Source organism: Falco peregrinus, chromosome 17 (genome assembly GCF_023634155.1).
Source record: "Falco peregrinus isolate bFalPer1 chromosome 17, bFalPer1.pri, whole genome shotgun sequence".
In the NCBI taxonomy this organism is placed as follows: Eukaryota; Metazoa; Chordata; class Aves; order Falconiformes; family Falconidae; genus Falco; species Falco peregrinus.
Window position 1 is genome coordinate 5,454,293 of NC_073737.1, and position 19,659 is coordinate 5,473,951.

The following is a 19,659-nucleotide window of genomic DNA, read 5'->3' on the forward strand; positions in this document are numbered from 1 at the left end:
AGAGTTTGGGAGCATTCGAGCCCATCTCTTACTGCACAGGAATACAGCAAGTTTTTTCTGTAGCAGACAAGAAAAGCGGCGTTCTTTCAAATGCATCCTGCAGATACAGATGCAATAGCAGATGGGAAGTGTTGTTTTGTTTGGTTTCCCTATGTAAGTTTTCCAGGAAGGAGTCAGATGGCCAGAGTTATGCAAACCAAATGGATCGTCCTTTGTTTAGAGCAAAGGAAAATAATCACTAATTTTTGTGGTGAAACACAAACATTCTCCAAACAAAATAACCTCTCCCTATAGCCAGCCTGGCCAGCCATGAGTTCCCCCTCTTGGGACTTTGAGTCTGATAAACTTTCTAGAGAGGCATAGACTTTAATGCAAGTTGAGGGTGGGAAGGGAGAGAAAGAGAAACAAAAAAGCAAATGAGATCTAACTAAAAGGCCTTGCAAAATTAAGCCAGCTTTTGTTTTAGTGAATGCTGGCACGGAGAATTCTTTGGCCTTTGCTGCCAGTGTTAGCAAAGGAGAAAACAAGACATCGGTCTTCATTCTCTTGGCATGTTTGCGCTGAGGCGATGTCATAAATTTATGAGAGTTAATGGTATCTTCATAAATCAGGGTGAGAACAGAACTGTAGGGCCAGATTCACCGCCGCTGTGCATCTGCCTTGCTTGTGCAAAGTGGGAAATGCTGGTGGTTTGATTTGGTAACTCCATTGCAAAACTGAATGCCTGTAGATGATGCAAGCGCATCATAAATCCAGTGCCTGTGCTGCAGGCGATAGGAAGTGAGGAGTGTGCACTGTATCGCTACATTGCATGCTGTAAGTGCCTACTGTCTGCCTGCCTTTCTTTTAATGAGGAAGAAAGTATGGGGCTAGCAAAGGAATATCGCATGCTAAAAACATCTGCTGCTAACATTTAGCATAGTGGAAGTGTTCTTATGTGTTCTTGCACTGAGGCTATGGGAAAATAGCAATAATATGGTACTTTCCAGGCCAACAGGAGCAGGGATCTAGAGTGATCACAGGAGCTTGAAGACTGCTCTCAGTAGGTGAGCCATGACGCAGAAGCCAGGCCTATCTGTGAAAACCATATGGCTGGCTAAAATAATGCACTTTCAGCTGTTTGCCTGTGTCAAACAGTCCTTAACAAAGTAATTGCTGTGGGTAACCCAAAAATTCAAATGTGTAGGCATGGGGTTTGCTGGAAGCTGGAAACATGAGGAAAACTTCAGGGAAGGTTACAACTTTTCATTACTATTTTATTTTTCTTTTAATGGGGTGTAAAACCTAAACATTTCCTAACCTGCCTGAGGAAATAATTGTTTATATTGCTGCCAAAGCAAAGAAGTACACCTGTACGAAGTAGGGATTATAATGTGTGATAGGAATTACTAAAGCAATATTACTGCTTTCTAGAATTTTGAGTTCAGTGGAAACCTCTCTTTTAGGAACATCTAGGAAAGAATGCTTGACTTGGTGAGTCCTGCTTCTTCATGAGGGGACAAACTCTTTTAGTCTGTATCTCTGATCTTCATGCCTCATCCAGTGCAGAAAAATGTGCTGCGTGACCCTGCTTCTGAGTGAACGCTGCTGAGCTAACCACCGAGAGTGGGGCCAGGGTCAGTAGTGCTCTGCTGCTGTTGCTCTAATCATTGTTAGGCACCATGTGAATGAATTTATCTTGGCAGCCAAGTATGATCAAGGCTCACGGCTGATGCAGAAATTACTTCAGACAAGGTTGCCACTTTCTCTTTGGCTTGTGTCTCTTCATGGCTTTCCCTCCTTCCACTGGCACCTTAAATGGAACTGCAACTTGCACAAGTTTCCTCAAAACCAAAAGACCAGACAGTCAGAATAGTGCAGATCTTCATTAGATTGCTAAATGATTTGGTTAAACTTTTAACCTTGCTCCCTTCTGTTCCCTGCTGCTGTCAGTGATGCACTGAACACTGTAACCTTACTTCCATGTTGGCAGTGTTACGAGCACCCCAGGCAGTTAATTAAGTGCACTGTGCAGTTGTGAAGAGACTAGATGGTCAGAGACCCCAGGTTTGCTGTCTGTATTCCAAATAGCAAAGCAAGGTTGTGATAATTTGTACTCCAGTTTCAATGTGGCCCCACAGAATGAAGGTCTCCTCCACCCTGCCATGTACAGAGATAAGATTCAAGATTTGGATTGAAGATGAGATTTGAAACCGATAGGTTTGAAAGGCAAGGGGGAAAGAATCTGCCAGGAGAGGAAGGGTTTTCAAACAAAATGAAAATTTCAACTGGAAAATTTTAGTAAGCTGATAATATTGATAGCAGCTCGTTTCAGGTCTATAAGCATCTCTATAGAAGGCCCTAGAGATGGTTAAGTACAGCTGGTAGAAAGCTTCCTGATGCAGTGACGTGCTTCTGGAAGATGCTGATTCAGCAGAATCAACCCCTTCTGTGGGCATGTGTGGTTTCCAGTCCAAAAAACAAAACCCACCCAGCCTGTCTGCCTGGTTTTCTGCCAATCTGCCCAATCTCTAGTCAGCTGGCGAATGGGCTGGGAAGTTTCTTGGGATCCCCATCTGTCTGGTCACCAGAGTGATAGTGTAAAGTTCTGATTTAAGTCTACAAAAGAAGAATATTAACTAATAATGTTCCTGTTTCCCAGCGTATTGATTATTCTTCTGACTCCACTTTAAAAAGCATACTATAATTCAGGTTGGAAGTTTTAATTTAGGTTCAGTCGAATCTGCCTTGAAGTACAAAATTTCCCATAATATACAATTTTCTTAACTCAGCTATTTCCAATTATATGTAATCTGTTGCAGCTCCATCTGGTCTCCTGTATGGAGCGGCTGTGATAATTTACTGTGACCATTCAAAAAAAGCTTTGTATCTTCAGTTTTGTTGTGGCTCGGCTATGTGGCATGGTAGATTTCAACAGCACGGAGCAGCTGTAGGAACAGCGAAGGTGCTGCATGCAAGATGTGAGTAACAGGTGGTGCAGAGCCCCGAGGTGTTCAGCTCTGCAGGGGCAGGCAGTCCTCAGCCCTTTTGTAGAAACAATGGCACAACGGGCTTTGTGAAGCGACATTTCACAGTGAGAATGAGAGCTTGCTATGGCAGCCTGAACACAAGACTGTTTTCACAAGGGCTCTGCAAAGAAATGAGGAACAAGGGTGAGGTGCCACATTTCCTCATCTTTCTCAAGGCAGGTAAATGTAAGGTGTTGAATTTTAATTTTTTTTTTCCCCTGAGGTGCAGGGTATCTGCAGTTACTCTGCATTTACTCTGTAAATTCATGGGCTAAAAGCATGCCTACAGTTACCTCCGAACAACTGCTGTGCAGTAGATTTTTATCCCTCACACAGTGTTTTATCTTGTTTATGTATTGAGAGCAAGGAAAAACTTTATTTAAGTTTGGTCTTTGAGACTTGTATTACTGATCTGGTAATAAATCCCAATATTTCTTTTTTTCCAGATGAGAAGCCTTTTGTAGTGGAAGATACCTACCTACTCTGCCCAGCACCTGTGCTACGAGAAGTTGGCATGTACGTTTTCTCTACATACTCAAGTATTTACTTTGCCTGTGGGAAAATAAGTCTGCATCATCTCACTATATTCTGTTGTTGCTATAGGCCTCTAATTCTGGTGTCTCTGGTGCTTGTTGGGTTAATTGGCAGTTGTGCATTGGAGCACAAGGGAGAGAGCACCATCAGTGTGAATTAACCTGTACAAAAGGCTTTTCTGTGCATCAGGAGCCCATGTTCTAGAGGATATAATCTAGTAGAGGATTGTGGGCTAGCTGGCCTGACTTGTCTCTTGTGGGTTTTTTTCTAGGGAAGCAGCTCTTCAAGTCAGTATGAACGATGGTCTGAGCTTCATCTCTAGCTCCGTCATCATCTCCAGCACACACTGTGTAAGTTTCAATTCATGTGCCTAAAATGATTCAGTGGGATAGTGGCACTTAAACACAGATGTTTGTTATACTGGTATTAGAGCTTCCAAGTTGAGTAAGTTTGGTGTACAAAGAACCTGTTTCCCTTTTTTAAAGGTGAGCTTATGAGTTTGGTAAATACAATATTTTGTGTATCGTGTGTGCTGTAATGTGGCAAAGCTCTTGAGTCTCCAGTAAACACCTCAGACTGTATCTGCTGTAAGATGCAGACCAGAACAGGTCTAGCAGCAGCAGCCAGCGGCCTGGAGGTACCTATACTCACTGCACGGTGAACAAGAAGCAGGTCTGCTGGCTTTGTTAGCTAGCCTGTTTCCTCTCCAACAATGGTGCTGCTAATTGTGAAGAGCGTATGGCAGTTGTGATCACAACCTTTGTCTGGAAACCAGTATGGTTGCCAAAAATAACGTGGGAGATTCTCCACTGAAGTAGCTGGCTTACGGCTGGCATCTTTCGTTGCCAGCCGTGAATTGCTGCACTCAGTCTCTGGTGGAATCAGGCAAAGGATGATGAAGCCATTATAATTCATGGTATTGCTGAAGATGCTGCCTCTGTTAAGTCATGGCTGATGGGAATAGAGTATGAAATGACTTGTGCTAAAGGAGGTAGTGGAGGAATTCACCTGCAGTTCAGAGAAGTCCTTCATGCTTCAGCATTATTCATGGGAAGGCCTATCTTCCATACAGGGAATGGTTGAGGTGCTGCTTTACTACTCCTGTGTACTGACTTAAACTATTTTTTGGGAAACCAGAGTAGTCTTGCCAGAAAGACTCTGCTTTTCTCCCTACCCAGGAAAGGCACATTGTGTTTCCATACAGAATAACTGGAAGGTGAAGCTGTATAACATCAGATTACCAGAAGTGCTCTGTGGTCCCCAAGGGCTGATGCACAAGATGAAGGAAGTCTTTTATGTCACTTGGTCTTGATACTTGTTCAACAAGGGCAAGATTGTATGGAGAGACAGTTTTCAGAGCTTACATGAGGGGTTATATTCCAAAACTTACAAAGACTTCATTATGCCTTTAAAGAACGGAGTTTATTTTAATAGTTAATTTTTTAGTTCAGGTTCTCTTTGCTCACTGGCAAAAATGTATTTGCATTTTGTCAGCAAATTACAGGAATATTTTGGTATGTTTTGATCATGAGGCAAGACCTGGGAAAGAACTCTTAGAGAAAAATTATTCCTTCCTGATCTGCTTTCTTCTGGGGATACAATTATTATTTCTAGATTATAGGAGATGAAATAGCTATTCCTTTTCTATTGTCTTAATAGCTGCAAGAAAACCTTCAAAAATGCCTATGTCTGATGGCAGCACCTACTACTGTAATGCCTCCAGACTGCGAAACTGGATTTGCAGTGCCTCTAAGCAGCCAGAATTCCAATTCAGAACCTACATCCAGACCTAGAGGCAGTGCCGTTCATTGGCTGCTTTGATAATTATATTGCAGGCTTCAGTAATCGAGGAGGCTTCTTCTGGGTAAACAGACGTTTTGCCTTTGTAGTAGTGTTTGTTTTTTCCAAGTTCCTTTTAAAGATGGAACTGTTTACCGAGACTATAATCCTCTCTTTAATTAAGGTTACAAGGACTTCGGTCCTGGAAATACCCGTATACAAAATGTGCACCAAATGACTTGTTTAATTGACTTCAGACCTGCAAGTTAGGTCTGTTTGAAGATCTGCAGCTGAAATGGGACAGTCAGAAAGCTGTGGAATGAAGTGATGGTAACAAGCAGGGAAAAAATCTAGGGTTTTCTTCCCTGTGTGCAAATGAACAATCAGTGCTTTCGGTTTCCTCTCTGCACTATATTTCAGAAATTATCAGGTTTGGAAAGAGGTCTGGAGTGTTGTCTTCAAGAAGCTTCCCAGATGGCCATCAGCAGTGACTTAACGTGGCAGCCCCACACTCGCTTTGATGCAAATGCCTTGAACCCAGTCTCGTTCCACTCCAGAAATGGTATTTAATGGGAGAAGGAACAAAGCAAGTGGCTTGATGGCCTGATAAGCTTTCCATTTCTTTATTTTCCTGTGAAGCTCTACAAAAAAACCTTCCTATGCAACATGTAAAGAATCTGCAAAGATCCCATTTTCCTTATAAACAATACCTGACCTGTTCTATGAACTACCCATTTTCAAGGACTGTCTGGAGATAATCTAGGGAAGAAAATTCAAGTAAGAGCATAGCTAAAGCAGACAGCTCCAATCCCAGCAAGTAAAGACCAAAAATGAATAATCAGAAAAGTCAGTTGGACTTTGACTCCTAAGTTACAAATGTAGGTATTTGAGGACTGGAACAAATAGAACCTAGGCATTGAACTATCTCATAAGCTTTTTTTATCACCCTAGCTGGCAAAAATTTTAGTGTAGGTTTTTATGGTAAGGAAACTGGGCCAATTTCTCATAGGTTAATTGGGCAAAGCTGTTTTGTGCTAGCATAGGTGCTGACCTTTGTTAAATATCTTAAGACTCCTAGGAATGAGGCAGCTAAATGAAGGTCAGTTTTATTGAGCAGTGAAAACTCTAGAAGATAGGAAACAGATGGGTCACTTTTGGAAAGCAACAAGGGATCAAAGCCTTTGCCTTTTCTAGAGGCACATTGTGGCTTCACTGCTATAACTCAGCAAGACCGGACTCCTGTGGCTGCCAGAAGCGAGGAGGGAAGAGGACTTAGTACTCCTGTGCTCTCATTGTGGTTTCTCTCACCAATTGCCAGATGCTGAAAGTGGCATGCTGGGATTTTTTTACCTTGCCCGGTGCTGTCATTTTTGTGAGGTTAAAAGTGCTTTTCACTTTTTGCAGCTAATATGCTGCCTTCATATTTAAATACTGAATGTGTGGCAGAAAGTGTTCTGTGGGCCTGTCCCCTTTAGGAAATGTCACTGGTTTATGTCTCTGAATGTGGTAATGCACATACCTCTCTAGGATAAACTCACTCCCTCTGGGAACAGACAGAGCTTTTGCTTGAGCCCATACTGCCTAACCAAAGTGATTATTTGCACTTTTTCCACTTGAGGTGTAAAATCTGCTATAGGATTTCAAGGAGGAGAAAACATGGGAAAGTTAGGAATGAAGGCATAAGTAATGACTGACTTAATCTCCTTCTTAGTCTGAGGGACACTTAAATACATCTTACTTTCCAGCATTAAGCGATACTAGTTGTCAAATCTGTCAACAGCAAATTAGACCTCACTGAAAGCTGGTTGGGGTTTTGGGTTTTCTATTTTGTTTAAAGGAGTCAAACGTACAGCTAAAACAGCCTTAGAGCTTCTCCCTATGCTTTCAAATCTGGACACTTTGGAATCTACTTGTCTGGACTTCAGGTGTCTGTTGTGCTTTGAGGGACTTCTCGTCTTCCCTAGCTCTCTGCATCCTGAAGCGTGGCAGGCTTCAAGGTTTGCAGCCCCAAAAAAAAGTGCAAGGTTTGTCAGAAATTGAACTGCTAGGCTTCTGTCGTATTCTGCCCTTTGCTTAATCGCCTGTGCTTTCCAATATCAGAGTACAGGCATGACTGTATATCCTTTTATACCTCATTTTCCATGGGACTCAAGGAGCTGCTGGTTTAGATTCCCAAGATAAAATTGCCAGCAGTTTTTAAATTTTTTAAAGCAAGTCTCCAGGCTTTCCAGGTACGTCTCCAGGCTTTCCGGGTACTTCTCTGCAGTTCTCTCCTCTCCGTTGAAAGGTAATTGATTTTTTATTTAACAAAAGAAAACAGAAGGCGGCATGGGAGAGACTTGTAAAGATGCTTTTGTTGCAGAGGATCTTTCAGCATTTCCCTTTTAAAGTACATTTTGGGAAGACTTGTAGTCATATAAAAGTGATCTCAGCTGGATCAGGTGGAACAAAATCTCCATTTAAAAAAGGAATCAAAATTCTTCTCTGTTGGCCCAGTTACTTTCAAGCCTGAGGTATGAAGCTGTCCATAGGAGGTCTTTGGGGATTTTATTTTGTTTTTCTTCCTTGGGCTTTTCAATATGAGTTTTTAGAGGCAAGAGGGTTGATTACACAAAGGAGGCCCTTTTAAATCCCTTGTGATATGTATCAGTCCAGAATTTGCCCATCCAACAAATGAAACTCCAAATGCAAGGCTGGTCTGAGGTATAAAGAAGTATCAGTCAGAACAAAGCTTGACTCCCCGATCTCGTGCAGGGGTGGTCTTTAGTTAAAGGTGGAATTGTCATTTTCTGGAGATGGTAAAAAGCATTGACTGTGGAATTGTGTGGGACTGCTCGGTTTTCAGAGTGCAGTCTTTACCTCAAAGAATGAAAGAAAGAAAAACAGGTAGAACCAGGTTAGTAGAGGAGAATTTTTTTTTTGTTTTGGTGAATGCCGCTCCCTCTCCCACCTTCATGTTAGTTCCACGGCAATAGTGCTTTTGTGGTGGTTTGTTACCATCTTGGTTTTTCTGCTGGTTTTGGTGGCTTTCAGATATAAAGGGAAACCTGGCTGCACAATGCCAGATGCCCCCAAGATGACAAAGTATCAGAGCATGTATCTGTCTGTCAGGAGAGGAAAATAAAAGGATGCTGGGGAGAGACCAGGATATTGCACCCACTGCTTTGAGATTATAAAACAAGCCTACCCCAACTAATCACATCCCCACAGGTGGTCAGGAGCTGCTGCATGCATTCTCACAGATCCTCTCTCAGTCCCCCAGGTGGTGCAGGGCAAGAAGAGGCACGTACTTCAAGGTGGACAGAATTGGGAGGTCTGTGTCCTGCCCACCCTTGCAGGGTGCCAGCAGCAGTCTCAGAGCTGGGCTCACCAGGCAGGGGCTTGTCGTCAGTAAGGAGCTCCGTGGACAAAAAGGGGGTTTGCTTGTTGGGTGAATGCAGTGACTTCTGTTTATCTGTGCAAAATGGGCCAGACACAGGAGCTTTTGTGGTTGGGCAAAGCATTTGTTTTATTAAATTATGGCATGCAGATGAAACCCTCTAGCTTAGGGCAGAATGGTACTACAAGTAAATGTGAAGCTTGCTTGTGCCCTCTCTGTGGATGGGCAAGACTATTTTTCATTCAGAGATTTTGCTGACTGCACACCCCAGACTGAGGATTACTGAATGGCTTCTGGTAAAGCTGCTAACAGTGGCCGGGTTTATTTCAGAAGCTAGAGGGTAACACTGTGTAAATCAGGGACTGCAGACAGAAGTTTAATCCTGCGCCCCACTAACTTTACATATTACCCAGTTAAACTAAGACAGGGCTGTCCTGAGTGTAATTTAGGGTGTTATTTGACCACTGGCAGCTACTCCAACAGAACAAGAATGGCTGGAATGAGTGTTCTTAAGGTTGGGAGACAGCATGCTGTTTATATGCTTAGCTGGAGGATAAGATGCCAGCATCTCCAGTATGATAAAGCTCAGCTGGCTGGAAATATTTGATGAATTTGTCTCTTGGCTTGCTTGTCTTGCAGAGTGTTGTGCTTTAACTCCAGCCGGAACTAAGCCCTACACAGCTGCTTGCTTACTCCCCCCGCAGTGGGATGGGAGAGAGAATCGGAACGGTAGAAGTAAGAAAACTTGCAGGTTGAAATAAAGACAGTTTAATAGGTAAAGCAAAAGCTGCACACACAAGCAAATAAAACCAAGGAATTCATTCACCGCGTCCCATTGGCAGGCGGGTGTTCAGCCATCTCCAGGAGAGCAGGGCTCTGTCGCATGTAACAATGACCTGGGAAGACAAACACCATCACTCTGAATGGGTCCCCCCCAAACTTCCTCCTCCTTCCCCCAGCTTTATATGCTGAGCATGACATCGTACGGTCTCCCTTGGTCATATCCCTTCCGTCAGCTGGGGTCAGCTGTCCCAACTGTGTTCGCCCCCAACCTCTTGTGCCCCCTCCAGCCTACTCACTGGTGGGGTGGGGTGAGAAGCTGATAAGGCCTTGACACTATTAAGCACTGCTTGGCAATAATGAAAACATCTCTATATTTTCAACACTGTTTCCAGCACAAATCCGAAACACAGCCACATACTAGCTACTATGAAGAAAATTAACTTTGCCCCAACCAAAACCAGCACAGGGAGTTACTAATGTATTGCTCTGAAGTTGTTTTTTCAATATCTATACCTTTTAAATAATGTTTTTCACTGTCAAGTTCTCTGTGGGGAAAGGAATCCCTCCTTCCATGCAGAGGGCAGTGAGGCTGCGTTGTTATTGCATTACCTAAACAAAAAGGAGCAAAACCAGGCAGGGATGTCCAGGTTCCTCTGCTGCTGGCAGAAGATGCTAAATGGCAGCCCTGAATAGTGAAGGCTGCCAAGGCCACGCACCCATTAGGGGCAAGGCATCGTGAGGCATCACTTCTAAAGAAACGCCCTTAAGGCTGTGGCATTACACTGGCCCAGAGAAAAGTGGGCTCGTTCCCCTGTGTTCTTTTGGACAAGGTAATCTCTTCTCTATAGAATCCAATGTGGATTTAAAAGCCTCTCTCCAACCCTTGGAGTCAGGTGTGACTCCTTGGACTGAGATTTCAGGAGGAGATTACCCTGGCAAGCATTCTTTAGGAGACTTGTGAATGTGTCCTGGGCATCTGCTTAGCAACTGGGCCTTCTATTTCTGAGCCTCAAGGAGCTATTTTGGTTATAGGTAACGTCTAGTTATCAGAACTTGTCACTATCTGTCTCTGCTTGACTCAGATTAGACAGAGGCCCCTTCTGGGACAGATGGACACACAGACACACCCCACCGTGCTGATATTCTTTCTTATTTGGCCTTCATACTGCAGTCACACGATGGATCTGACTTACTCCAGGTGCTGCGTAACCACAGAAGACAAAGACAGACCCTGCCCCCACATCGTTAGTGTTCAAGTCCTTGCAGCAAGGCTATTGACTTCAAATGTTCAGTGCTCTTGCTGGCAGCCAGGCGTGCTCAGCTTTCCAGTGCCTGGGAAAGGCCTCATCTCCCAGCGTGGGCTGGCGGGGCTGCTCTGCAGGTGAAGGAGGTGCCTTTGCTCTCCCTGGCGGAGGTATCTGTGCAGTAGGCTGCCCGAGGTCCAAGGTACCCAGCAACTCAGTGGAGCTGTCAGAGATTGCGATAATCTTCAGAAACACATTAGGTGTGACTTTACGGTACGTGAACAGTATATTTTCATGTGCCATGAAAGACAGAATTCTTGTTGCCATGATAGGTTTCCTCTCCCTTAGCTTTTAATACTAGTTTTTTATATTTTTTTACATGTGCCTGCATTTACAAACGAGACACTAAGGCAGAAAATAAAGATTAATGTAGCCTCTAGTCCCAGTCTGGAAGTTGACGATTACGTTGCTGCAGGTGTTACTGCGTGGTCGCACACTTTCTACCTTTTATCTGTCTAGAATGTCTTAATTGGGTGGCAGATAATTAATGATGAGAGTTTAAGAAGTAGTTTCATTCTACTGAAGTCAGTGGGCCTGTGATATTTGAAAGCACCAAGAGATATAGTTTGCTAAGCGTAAAAATCCTATCTTGTAACAGCAATAATATACAGCATAGGACACAAATGCAATGGGAACTGAGCATTCTCAGCTTCCACTAGTGCTAAGACTAAAACCCAAAAGTTATTTCTTCTTCCCCAGCTGTTAGTCTGAACCTGCCACCAAGCTCATAGGCAAAGCTGCCCCACATCAGGCTTTAGTGGTATGAACACAGTGTGTGTTGCCAGCATTTACACCGTTAATGCCTTGGGAGTGTATGTTGCCGTGGATTTCCCACTGCTTGAAGGAGAATGAGCAAGTAATGGCTGGTGGAGTTGGGAAGCTTTTAGGAATGGGAGTAAATCCCTTCTTGTGTTGGAGAGTTTGAAGAAGTGAAAGAGAGAGAAAGTATTAAATACCGCTTTATGATTTTGTACACATGCTGATGTGCACAGAGCAGGTTGCACACGAAGCATTGTCAGGACACAGGAGTGTACAACAGAGAAAATAATTTACAAGGCAGCATTTAGAGGCAGGAAGTCAGTCCTGCTCTGTGGACTTGGAGGGCTGCTGCCAAGTTCTTCAGTGAAAAAAGAGAGCATCTCGGAGAGAAGCCAGGACGAGAATTAAAATAAGTCTTTGTTCATTTTCTAAAATGCTCCCAGAAGAGGAAAAACTACTAATGACCTCTTGCACTAGCAACTCTAAGACTCATAACTGGGAGGTGAAAACTGCAGGGCTGCAGTGACAGTGTAAACCAGGTCTTCCTGGGCAGTTCTCAGTTGGAAGGAGCATCGCTAGGTGATATTGCTGTGCTCCCTGTATCACCTAGTGAAACACGTGATGCTTCTTTGCAAGAAGGTGAGGCAATGGAGATACCCAAACATGGGCTGGGAGAACGTTTCTGTGGCAAGATGTTAGACTTGCCTTAGACTAGCATTGACTGAAGCTCGATTTTATTTGCTGTGTGTATCCAGTTCACAGTGGATGTCTTCCCAGGTCACACCCTGTTCATTCAGGAGGAGGGCTAGGGGAATTATGCTTCTAAAAAGGAGCGTCTTTCAGCTCAAAAGGGACATTTTGAGTCAGGGCAGCTCTGGGAAAGCAACTGCATTTGGGAGGCATATGCAGTGCCTAAGCTGGGCTTGCCCTCGTAAGCTGGGGTCCTACCCAGTGCCAGTAGGTACCGGCCCCTCCTTGCCTGACATGCTGGTGCTCCAAAATCACTTTTGGATGGAAAGGTGACAAGGTGGTTAAGCACACTGCTGGGCAGTTAGCCCTTCCACAGTCCGAGATAGGACTGTGTGATAATCTAGGGGTTTGGAAACCAGAGGAGAGCTGCTGGCTAGCAGTTGGGCCAAGCCAGTCCCTGGCTGTGGAAAAGGGGCTTCTTGAAACAATTCGTGTGGAAGTGAATGGATGCAGTGGTTTATTGCACCTGACAGTAACTTGGGGAAGAGAAACTCTTGCATAGGCAGATCAGAGAATGGGTTATCTCACAGTGAAGCAGTTGTCTTGGTGGCAACCCGTAATAAATGGCTTGGGATGACCAGTGGGGTGACAGGTGGGGAAAAGGCCTGCCATTCTGGAAAGAGACAGCCCCTCTGGTCTCACATTTCCAGTTGCGAGGGTGCAGGAGCCATTGAAATCAGTTAAAAAGGAGAATTTGGTCTCTTAACCTCAACAGGTTTTGCATTTGACAAAAGGAGGTGGGTACTGGCACAGCTTCACTACATCTAGGTACCTCGGTTTTCTTCCTGTGGCTATCCAAAAGGCTGAAGGAATTCACACCTTTGAGTTAAACAATAGTGGATGGATTTGATCTTTAAATGTGGAGAAAGAAATAGGTAGAAAATCAAGAAAGCACTGCAGGCTTGTAGTAAAAACTAATGATGCCCCTCACTGAAGGTTGGTTTGGGGTTTTTTTAATTCAAAAGGAATGTAATTCAGTGCTAAAGTAGGGTTTTTTCAATTGTGACTTTGTTCTGGGCTGCACAATTAAGGCTCTGCTAGTTATCAGTGTTCTTAAGTCAGCAGGCAATTAAAGTGCATGTGCTATTGTATCAATAGAGGCTTTATGAAACTGCAGAGTAAATTTAATGAGCACTTTCCTAGGGCCCTTGACCTGTATATTATTAGTTGAGGTATTGCTCTGTGGGAACTCCAGGGCATACGATTTCAGGTTTGTTTCTAAAAGAAATTGTTCTTACATGCTTTATGCTGCAAGTATAATAGGCAGTGAATGTTTTGGCTAATGCAGGTCACCCGAAGAGTTAAATGTGCAGAGATTATTTCACTCCAACATTGCTACACAGGCTGTTTTATAATACCCTTAAGTGTGGTAGGCATATTACAAACAGCATGTTCCTATGGTTTGGAAAGTAGGGATTTACGAAAGAGACCAATAAATTTGAGGTGGGGGCAGGATCACAGAATGGAAGTTCTGAAAAGTTTTAATTTGGAAACATCAAAATAGGTTGTGGGTATGCGACTTTTTTTCTGTGCCAATGCTGAAATTAACTAGAAAATACATGCTATAATCTCTATATGCATGTATACCTCTAACAGTAAAACTCATTTAAGTTGAAACAGAGCACTTTGAAACAGTGCATTTGAAACAAAACATTTTATTTTATTGAAATGTTTTTCCATTGAAAATGTGATTTCAATTTAAACTGAGTTTCAGAAGGAAACTTATCCCAAACACATCTTGTTGTGTGGGTTCAGGTCATGCTGGCATGCTCTGAGACTTGTCAGACTCCAGACAAACCGTTTGTAATGGCCTGTGAGGAACTTCCCCTGTTCAGCTTTGCGGGGTAGGTACATGAGCGTTAGCTCAAGGAAGGTGCTCCTGAAATTTTTTTTAAAAAAATATTTATTTATTTAAGTGCTGGTTAAATGCTACAAATCTCATAAACATGCACAGAGGCAAGACATTCCAGAGCTGTAGCATGCTGTTTTCTTTCCTGCCTTGCAAAGGAGTAAACCCAAGTCAAGCCATAAATGGTTGCTGTTTTGACAAAGTCTAATTCCACAGAATTTTGTCTGCTATTATTCCAGTTGCTATTCACCTCCTGAAATGGATTTAACATACTTCTTTTTAAGGACTGTCTTCAGGCACAAATGGAAACCAAAATAACTGCTTAAGTTTCACCTCAAAGGTTTTGTTGTTTAGCTATAAGTGATGACAAGAGATGGTTGTTTCAGAATAAAGCTCCTTGGTGCCTCCTCAGTCAAAATAGAAATATCTATAACTGAATGTGCACTGTCAGGAGGAGCACTTAAGCTGCTGGCATTATTTCATTGCAAGGGAGTGTGCAGATTGAACCTGAAAAGAGCACTCAGAGGCCTCTGCCTTCGTGCTGGCTGATTTTCAGGATTTTCAGGCTATGTGATGTCGCAGCCACAAAGCCGAGGCTTGCACACTCACCTCCAGGATGAAGTCTGAGGCCTCACAAGATGCTGTGACCTCTGCCTGTAACTGTAGGGTGGGATTATTAAGATGCTCATCTTTGGTTAGAATGCTGAAGGCTTGCAGCTAAGGAGCCCTGCTCCCTTTGATCTCTGCTGCTTCCTGCAGTGAGGCTGTTAAAATTGTGACACCTGAAGTTTGATGATTAGCAGGTAATAGCACGACCAGTAGAGATCTGAGCAGACGTTTAGTGGCACCAAGTCTTACCACTGTTTTTAGCCTTTGGTTCAGAATAGGTCTCTTGGCAGTGAAATTCAGGGGTCAGGAGCTTTTGTGTCAGAAACAGTAAAAGAATTCGGAGCATTTTACCAAACCAGATGGGATGTTCAAGGGAGCTGGAAAACCAGAGAGGAGAGCATAGGCTTTTGGACCACAGCACCTCTGAATGGGGAGGCGCCTGTCATCTGAAGACTACTGAATCCAGCACTGGTGGAGCGTATATAAAACTGAAGAGGGAAAGCTCATCAGTCTGCAGGGTTTTGTCATGTGGTTTTTGATAAGCTATCCCACCAGATCCTATTGTATTTACTGCAGGATCCAGATGCTATGCCTTACCTGTGAAGCACTAGCCAAGGACTGTACGAACTTGAATTCTACCATCAGTTTTGCCATATCTGCCTTTCAGAAAACTTGCAAACACTTCTGTTGAGCTGGAAATTTTTAAGTATTTCTTCTGAAGGAAAAGTTCAGCTTGTTTTCATAAGCATCAATCAAGTATTAGAGAATTGTTTTCCCTGACCAAAGATTTTTCCTTGTAACAGTGGGTGTAATGATTACTTCTCCTTCCCACCATGTGTTTGCCTGCTCTGTGTGGAGTGTGAACTTCTCAGGACAAGGGTTGTCTCTTGCTCTGGGTTTATACAGCATATGGTGATGCGAGCCTTCAACTGGTGTTTACACTGGGCTGAAAAGCAAATAACATAGGATGCTGCAGAAGTCTGGTTTTAAGTGTGCTCTCATCTCCTTTCAGCTCTGGAAGGAGACGAGGGAAACAGCTGCCCCTCCCAGAGGGGCAACTCATTTCACAGCACAGTAAACTTGGAAAAAAGAAGCTGAGAACACCTACACTGGTTGACCCAGACCAGGTCATTCTTGCTGGCATCCCCTGCTGAGCTTGGCTCCCACTCAAGAAGCTTCGCATAGATGCCGATCAGAGGCTAGCATTGCAGAACAGTGCATTCACTGAGTTTTCATTTCCTTTTAGAAATTAGGCCAGACTTTTCTGTTATATTAAAAGAAATTCCTGTGTGTGATAAAATAAATTATAGACATCAGTTTCTATTGCTGTGATGGGAGAGTCCCCAGGAGAGGCAGAAATAGAGAGAAATAGAGAGTGGTTCCTTCACAATAAAAGCTGCCAGAGTCTCTCTGGTGTGAAAAGGCAGGGTCATCCTTTGTCTTCCCTCCCCTATTGACTAAAGGATGTTAAAACTCTTTCTCCTTTCTCTGCCGGGAGAAAACCTCTGTCTGATTTTGGATGCCCCTTCAAAACTGTACTCAAGATTTTCATAAAGCTTTTTAAAGGCACTTCATTCTTTTCCTACTAACACCTCTGAAGGCTTTCAGCATGTTATTGCTCTTCCTGCTTGGAAAATGTAAAAAAGGACTGGGATACAGGAGCCATTCCATCTTCCCTGTCTCTGGAATGACATTAACCATGTTTCTCCTCTTTGTAAAGCACCTAAGGTTTATTTGAGTTATTATTACTGTGGAGTCACCCTGAAGCGAGACTTGGTTATATGGCTGTCTTCATGCCACCGCTCCCAGTTCTTGGTAGCAGTGCGGATGGTTCCGCACTCCGAGCCCTGAAGCAGTAATGACAGCAGCTTTCCAGCCTGCCCTGGTGGAGACATCACAGGGCTACAGGACAGCCCCAAGTCCTCTGCTGCAGTAAAGAGCTGGAAAGGCTCCCACAAGCTCTTCTGCATACACAGGGGAACGATAGGCTGCCTGTAGTCCTGACAGCAGCCAGCTGGTAGGGTGCATCACTTTTGTTTGCTAAAGCAGTGGGTGCAGAACTGAATTAAACAGAATATTTAGGGTTCTTACTTTCCAGTGAAGTATGTAGGAGTTAGGACTAAATCCTCTTACTGAACCCAGCCTTCAAGCCCTACTAGAGCCAAGCGCTTGATGCATGTATTTAATACATGTTCATCCCTCTTAGGTACAGCATGAAGTCAGCACATTTAAACACATGTTTAAGGTTAAATCCATTTACTTCTGTGGTAACAAGCATGCATGCTACCCACCTCCTGATCCCTATAAATCGACAGTGCGTTAATTTGTCAGCCAAAACACATGAGTGCATTTATTAGATGCACCTAGTACTTCATTCATCACTCCTGAACATCAGCATTCAAAGCTTCTGAGGGTCTGTGCACTTTAGGAATGTTATTCCAAGTTACCTTTCTGGAATAGCTAATGTATGCTGTAAATGCCAGTGCAGTAAAGTGAGAAACTAGGAAATAAAATCTTAAACAAAAATAGTATTGGAAAACACAAACCAGACCAAATTCAAGCACAACAAAAAATGTCCATCTGGTGCACAGTAGCATTTTTGGAAAAACTCTCAGAAACAAGCCATAGTTCCACTGAAATGTCAATGAACTCCTTTATGTTTATGAACTGGTATATGTTTGTTTCTATGTTAAAAGTATTGAGGATGCCTAAGAAGAAATAGGAGCTTAATATCACAGATTCTGTTTTAGCTTTGTCTCTCCAAATATTGTGTGCGTGCTCCCTGGGGCAGCCATCTCAGTAGGCAACAGCAAAAGAACTCTGGGGGATGAGTCATTTCCTCTGTGGCATGACCATCACTGCAGTGGCCATCGCTGTTCGCTGACTATTAAAGGAATGTGCATGCACCTAGTTTATACTAACCTTCTTCTTGATAGGATCTTCCCAGGGATTGCGTGCGTGTCTTGAAGGAGCGCGTTCCTTTGAAGGACAGCACATATCCAAATGTTTGTGGGTAGAATTAAGGAAATAGCCGCTGCTGTTTACTGGATGAGATTTTGCCATCCCTTCCCTCTTCTCTCTGGAAGTATCTGTGGTCCAGGAGGTGGGCCAGGTTGCTGCCTCATCGCAGAAGGATCCCCTCAGTCAGTCTGGCTTCTCACAGTCCGTAACAGTTCCAAGTAACTGCTGAGTGAAAGCACATGTATGTACATACACACACACCCCCCTTGCACACACATATAGCTATGTATGAGGAAATGCCTCTAATATGTTCTGCTTCAGGCTTATTGATATCTTTATATTTTATAATGTCTTTCAGAGGTTGTTTTCCATTGTTCTTTAACTGCCGGTGATACCTGTAGCGTTTTCTTGACCGTGTTGGTCTCTGGCAGGGAAAAGGAGGCTTCAAGGCCCAGCTGCCTTGCGTTCTCTACCAGCCGATCTGTTTTGAAATCTACATGGTAGAGTTTTAGCATGTCAGATGTGTAGCACCTTGAAAGGTCACATAAAGAGCCCGCTCTTTTATACGTTACTGTTTCTAGATAGATAGCAAGGCGTTTCAAAATGACTCCAGGCATTGCCTAGGTCTTCCAACAGCTGTCAAGAATAAGTTGCCGATGTTTTACACTTGGCGTTTGGCAGAGGCTCTGGCAAGTACCTTAGCTGCCTGGCTTTTCTCAGCCGTTCAGGTGTGATGGAGTTGTAGGCTGTTGATCTCACTGTGACCACAAGCACCACGGTTTTACCTTGGTGTAAGCAGTCAGGATGAATCCCTGTGGGAAAATAGCACTGATTTCAGATAACTGTGCACGGCTAGCCACACTTTGTCTCTATAGATATTTTAAATGGAAAATTCACGAGTTCAGTGTTAAAATTCTTCTTTTTTGGTCTTTAAAATGAAAGTTGTTTTCTTGGTCTGAATTGACAGCATTTGTTCAGTAAGCGTTAAACACAGCTCATTGAATTGTTCCATGGTTCACTGTTTCCATGAGCATTTGTATAGTTCTTCCAAATTTTGATTAAAAAAATAACGGAATGAAAACGAGGCATTTCAAATGCTTCAGCCCTTTTTAACCAGCTATGACTGGGAGAATGACATTCAAAATGTGAGTGGAACTTTTGCAAACTATTTTAGCAGGTGTATTTTCCTGCTTGGTTATTATTCAGCTTGGATAAGCGGCAGTATCTAACTAAGCATTGTTCTAGCTGTATAAAACCATAGCTGTTACACAGAATGATAGCTAAATTCTAGCAGAAGCTGACAAAATAAAGATAAAACAAACCAAAAGCAGAGTTCAAGCTGCTTTGGATCATTATAGTAGGATTTATTGTGTATATATGCTTTATCCTGATCTGACTTGCAAGGGTTTCCTCAAAGCCCCATTTGCAGCGGTGACAGCCCAGTCAGAGGAGATGAGGGTAGGATTTGCCGTTCCTGCTTAAGGCTCTCAGTGTGACACTTTGTAGCTATGGCTGAACCCAGAAAATCCAGTTCATATTTGTCTGGAATATTTTTATGTTTGTTCAAATACAAGAAAAGGAATGAATCCAACGAGGAATTATTTCTTTGGGGGGGTGGGGAGAGGGGTAGGGGGTGAAGTGTTCTGGTTTTGATATCTGAAGAGGGCTTGTTCCAGCAGACTTGCCTGGCAAGGCTTGCTTTAGCAAGAGGCATTACCTGAGTGAGAAATGTAAGATTTGGTAAATCAAACCCTTCTATGTCCTCTGACTTTTCGCTGCTGTGATACACAGAATACCAGCTGGCCACATCAGCAGCCTTGCAGAGAAACAGATGTGTTGGGGTAACGTAATTGCTCTTTACAGATTGTTGGGGGGTGTGTGTGTGTAAAGATGAATTCTGTTTGAAGAAAACAGCTAAAAGGCCACTTTAATTTGGTTTGTATT

The 19,659-nt window shown here is 43.3% G+C and overlaps 1 protein-coding gene across 1 annotated transcript in view; it reads left to right on the forward strand.

Moving 5' to 3' along the window:
- ANTXR1 (ANTXR cell adhesion molecule 1) overlaps nt 1-19,659 on the forward strand; it is a 111,292-nt gene that overhangs the window by 38,586 nt on the left and 53,047 nt on the right. The window contains exons 11-12 of the mRNA XM_005234225.3: nt 3,455-3,524; nt 3,814-3,892. Of these exons, the coding sequence (XP_005234282.1) occupies nt 3,455-3,524; nt 3,814-3,892 (149 nt within the window). The remainder of the gene's footprint in view (nt 1-3,454; nt 3,525-3,813; nt 3,893-19,659) is intronic.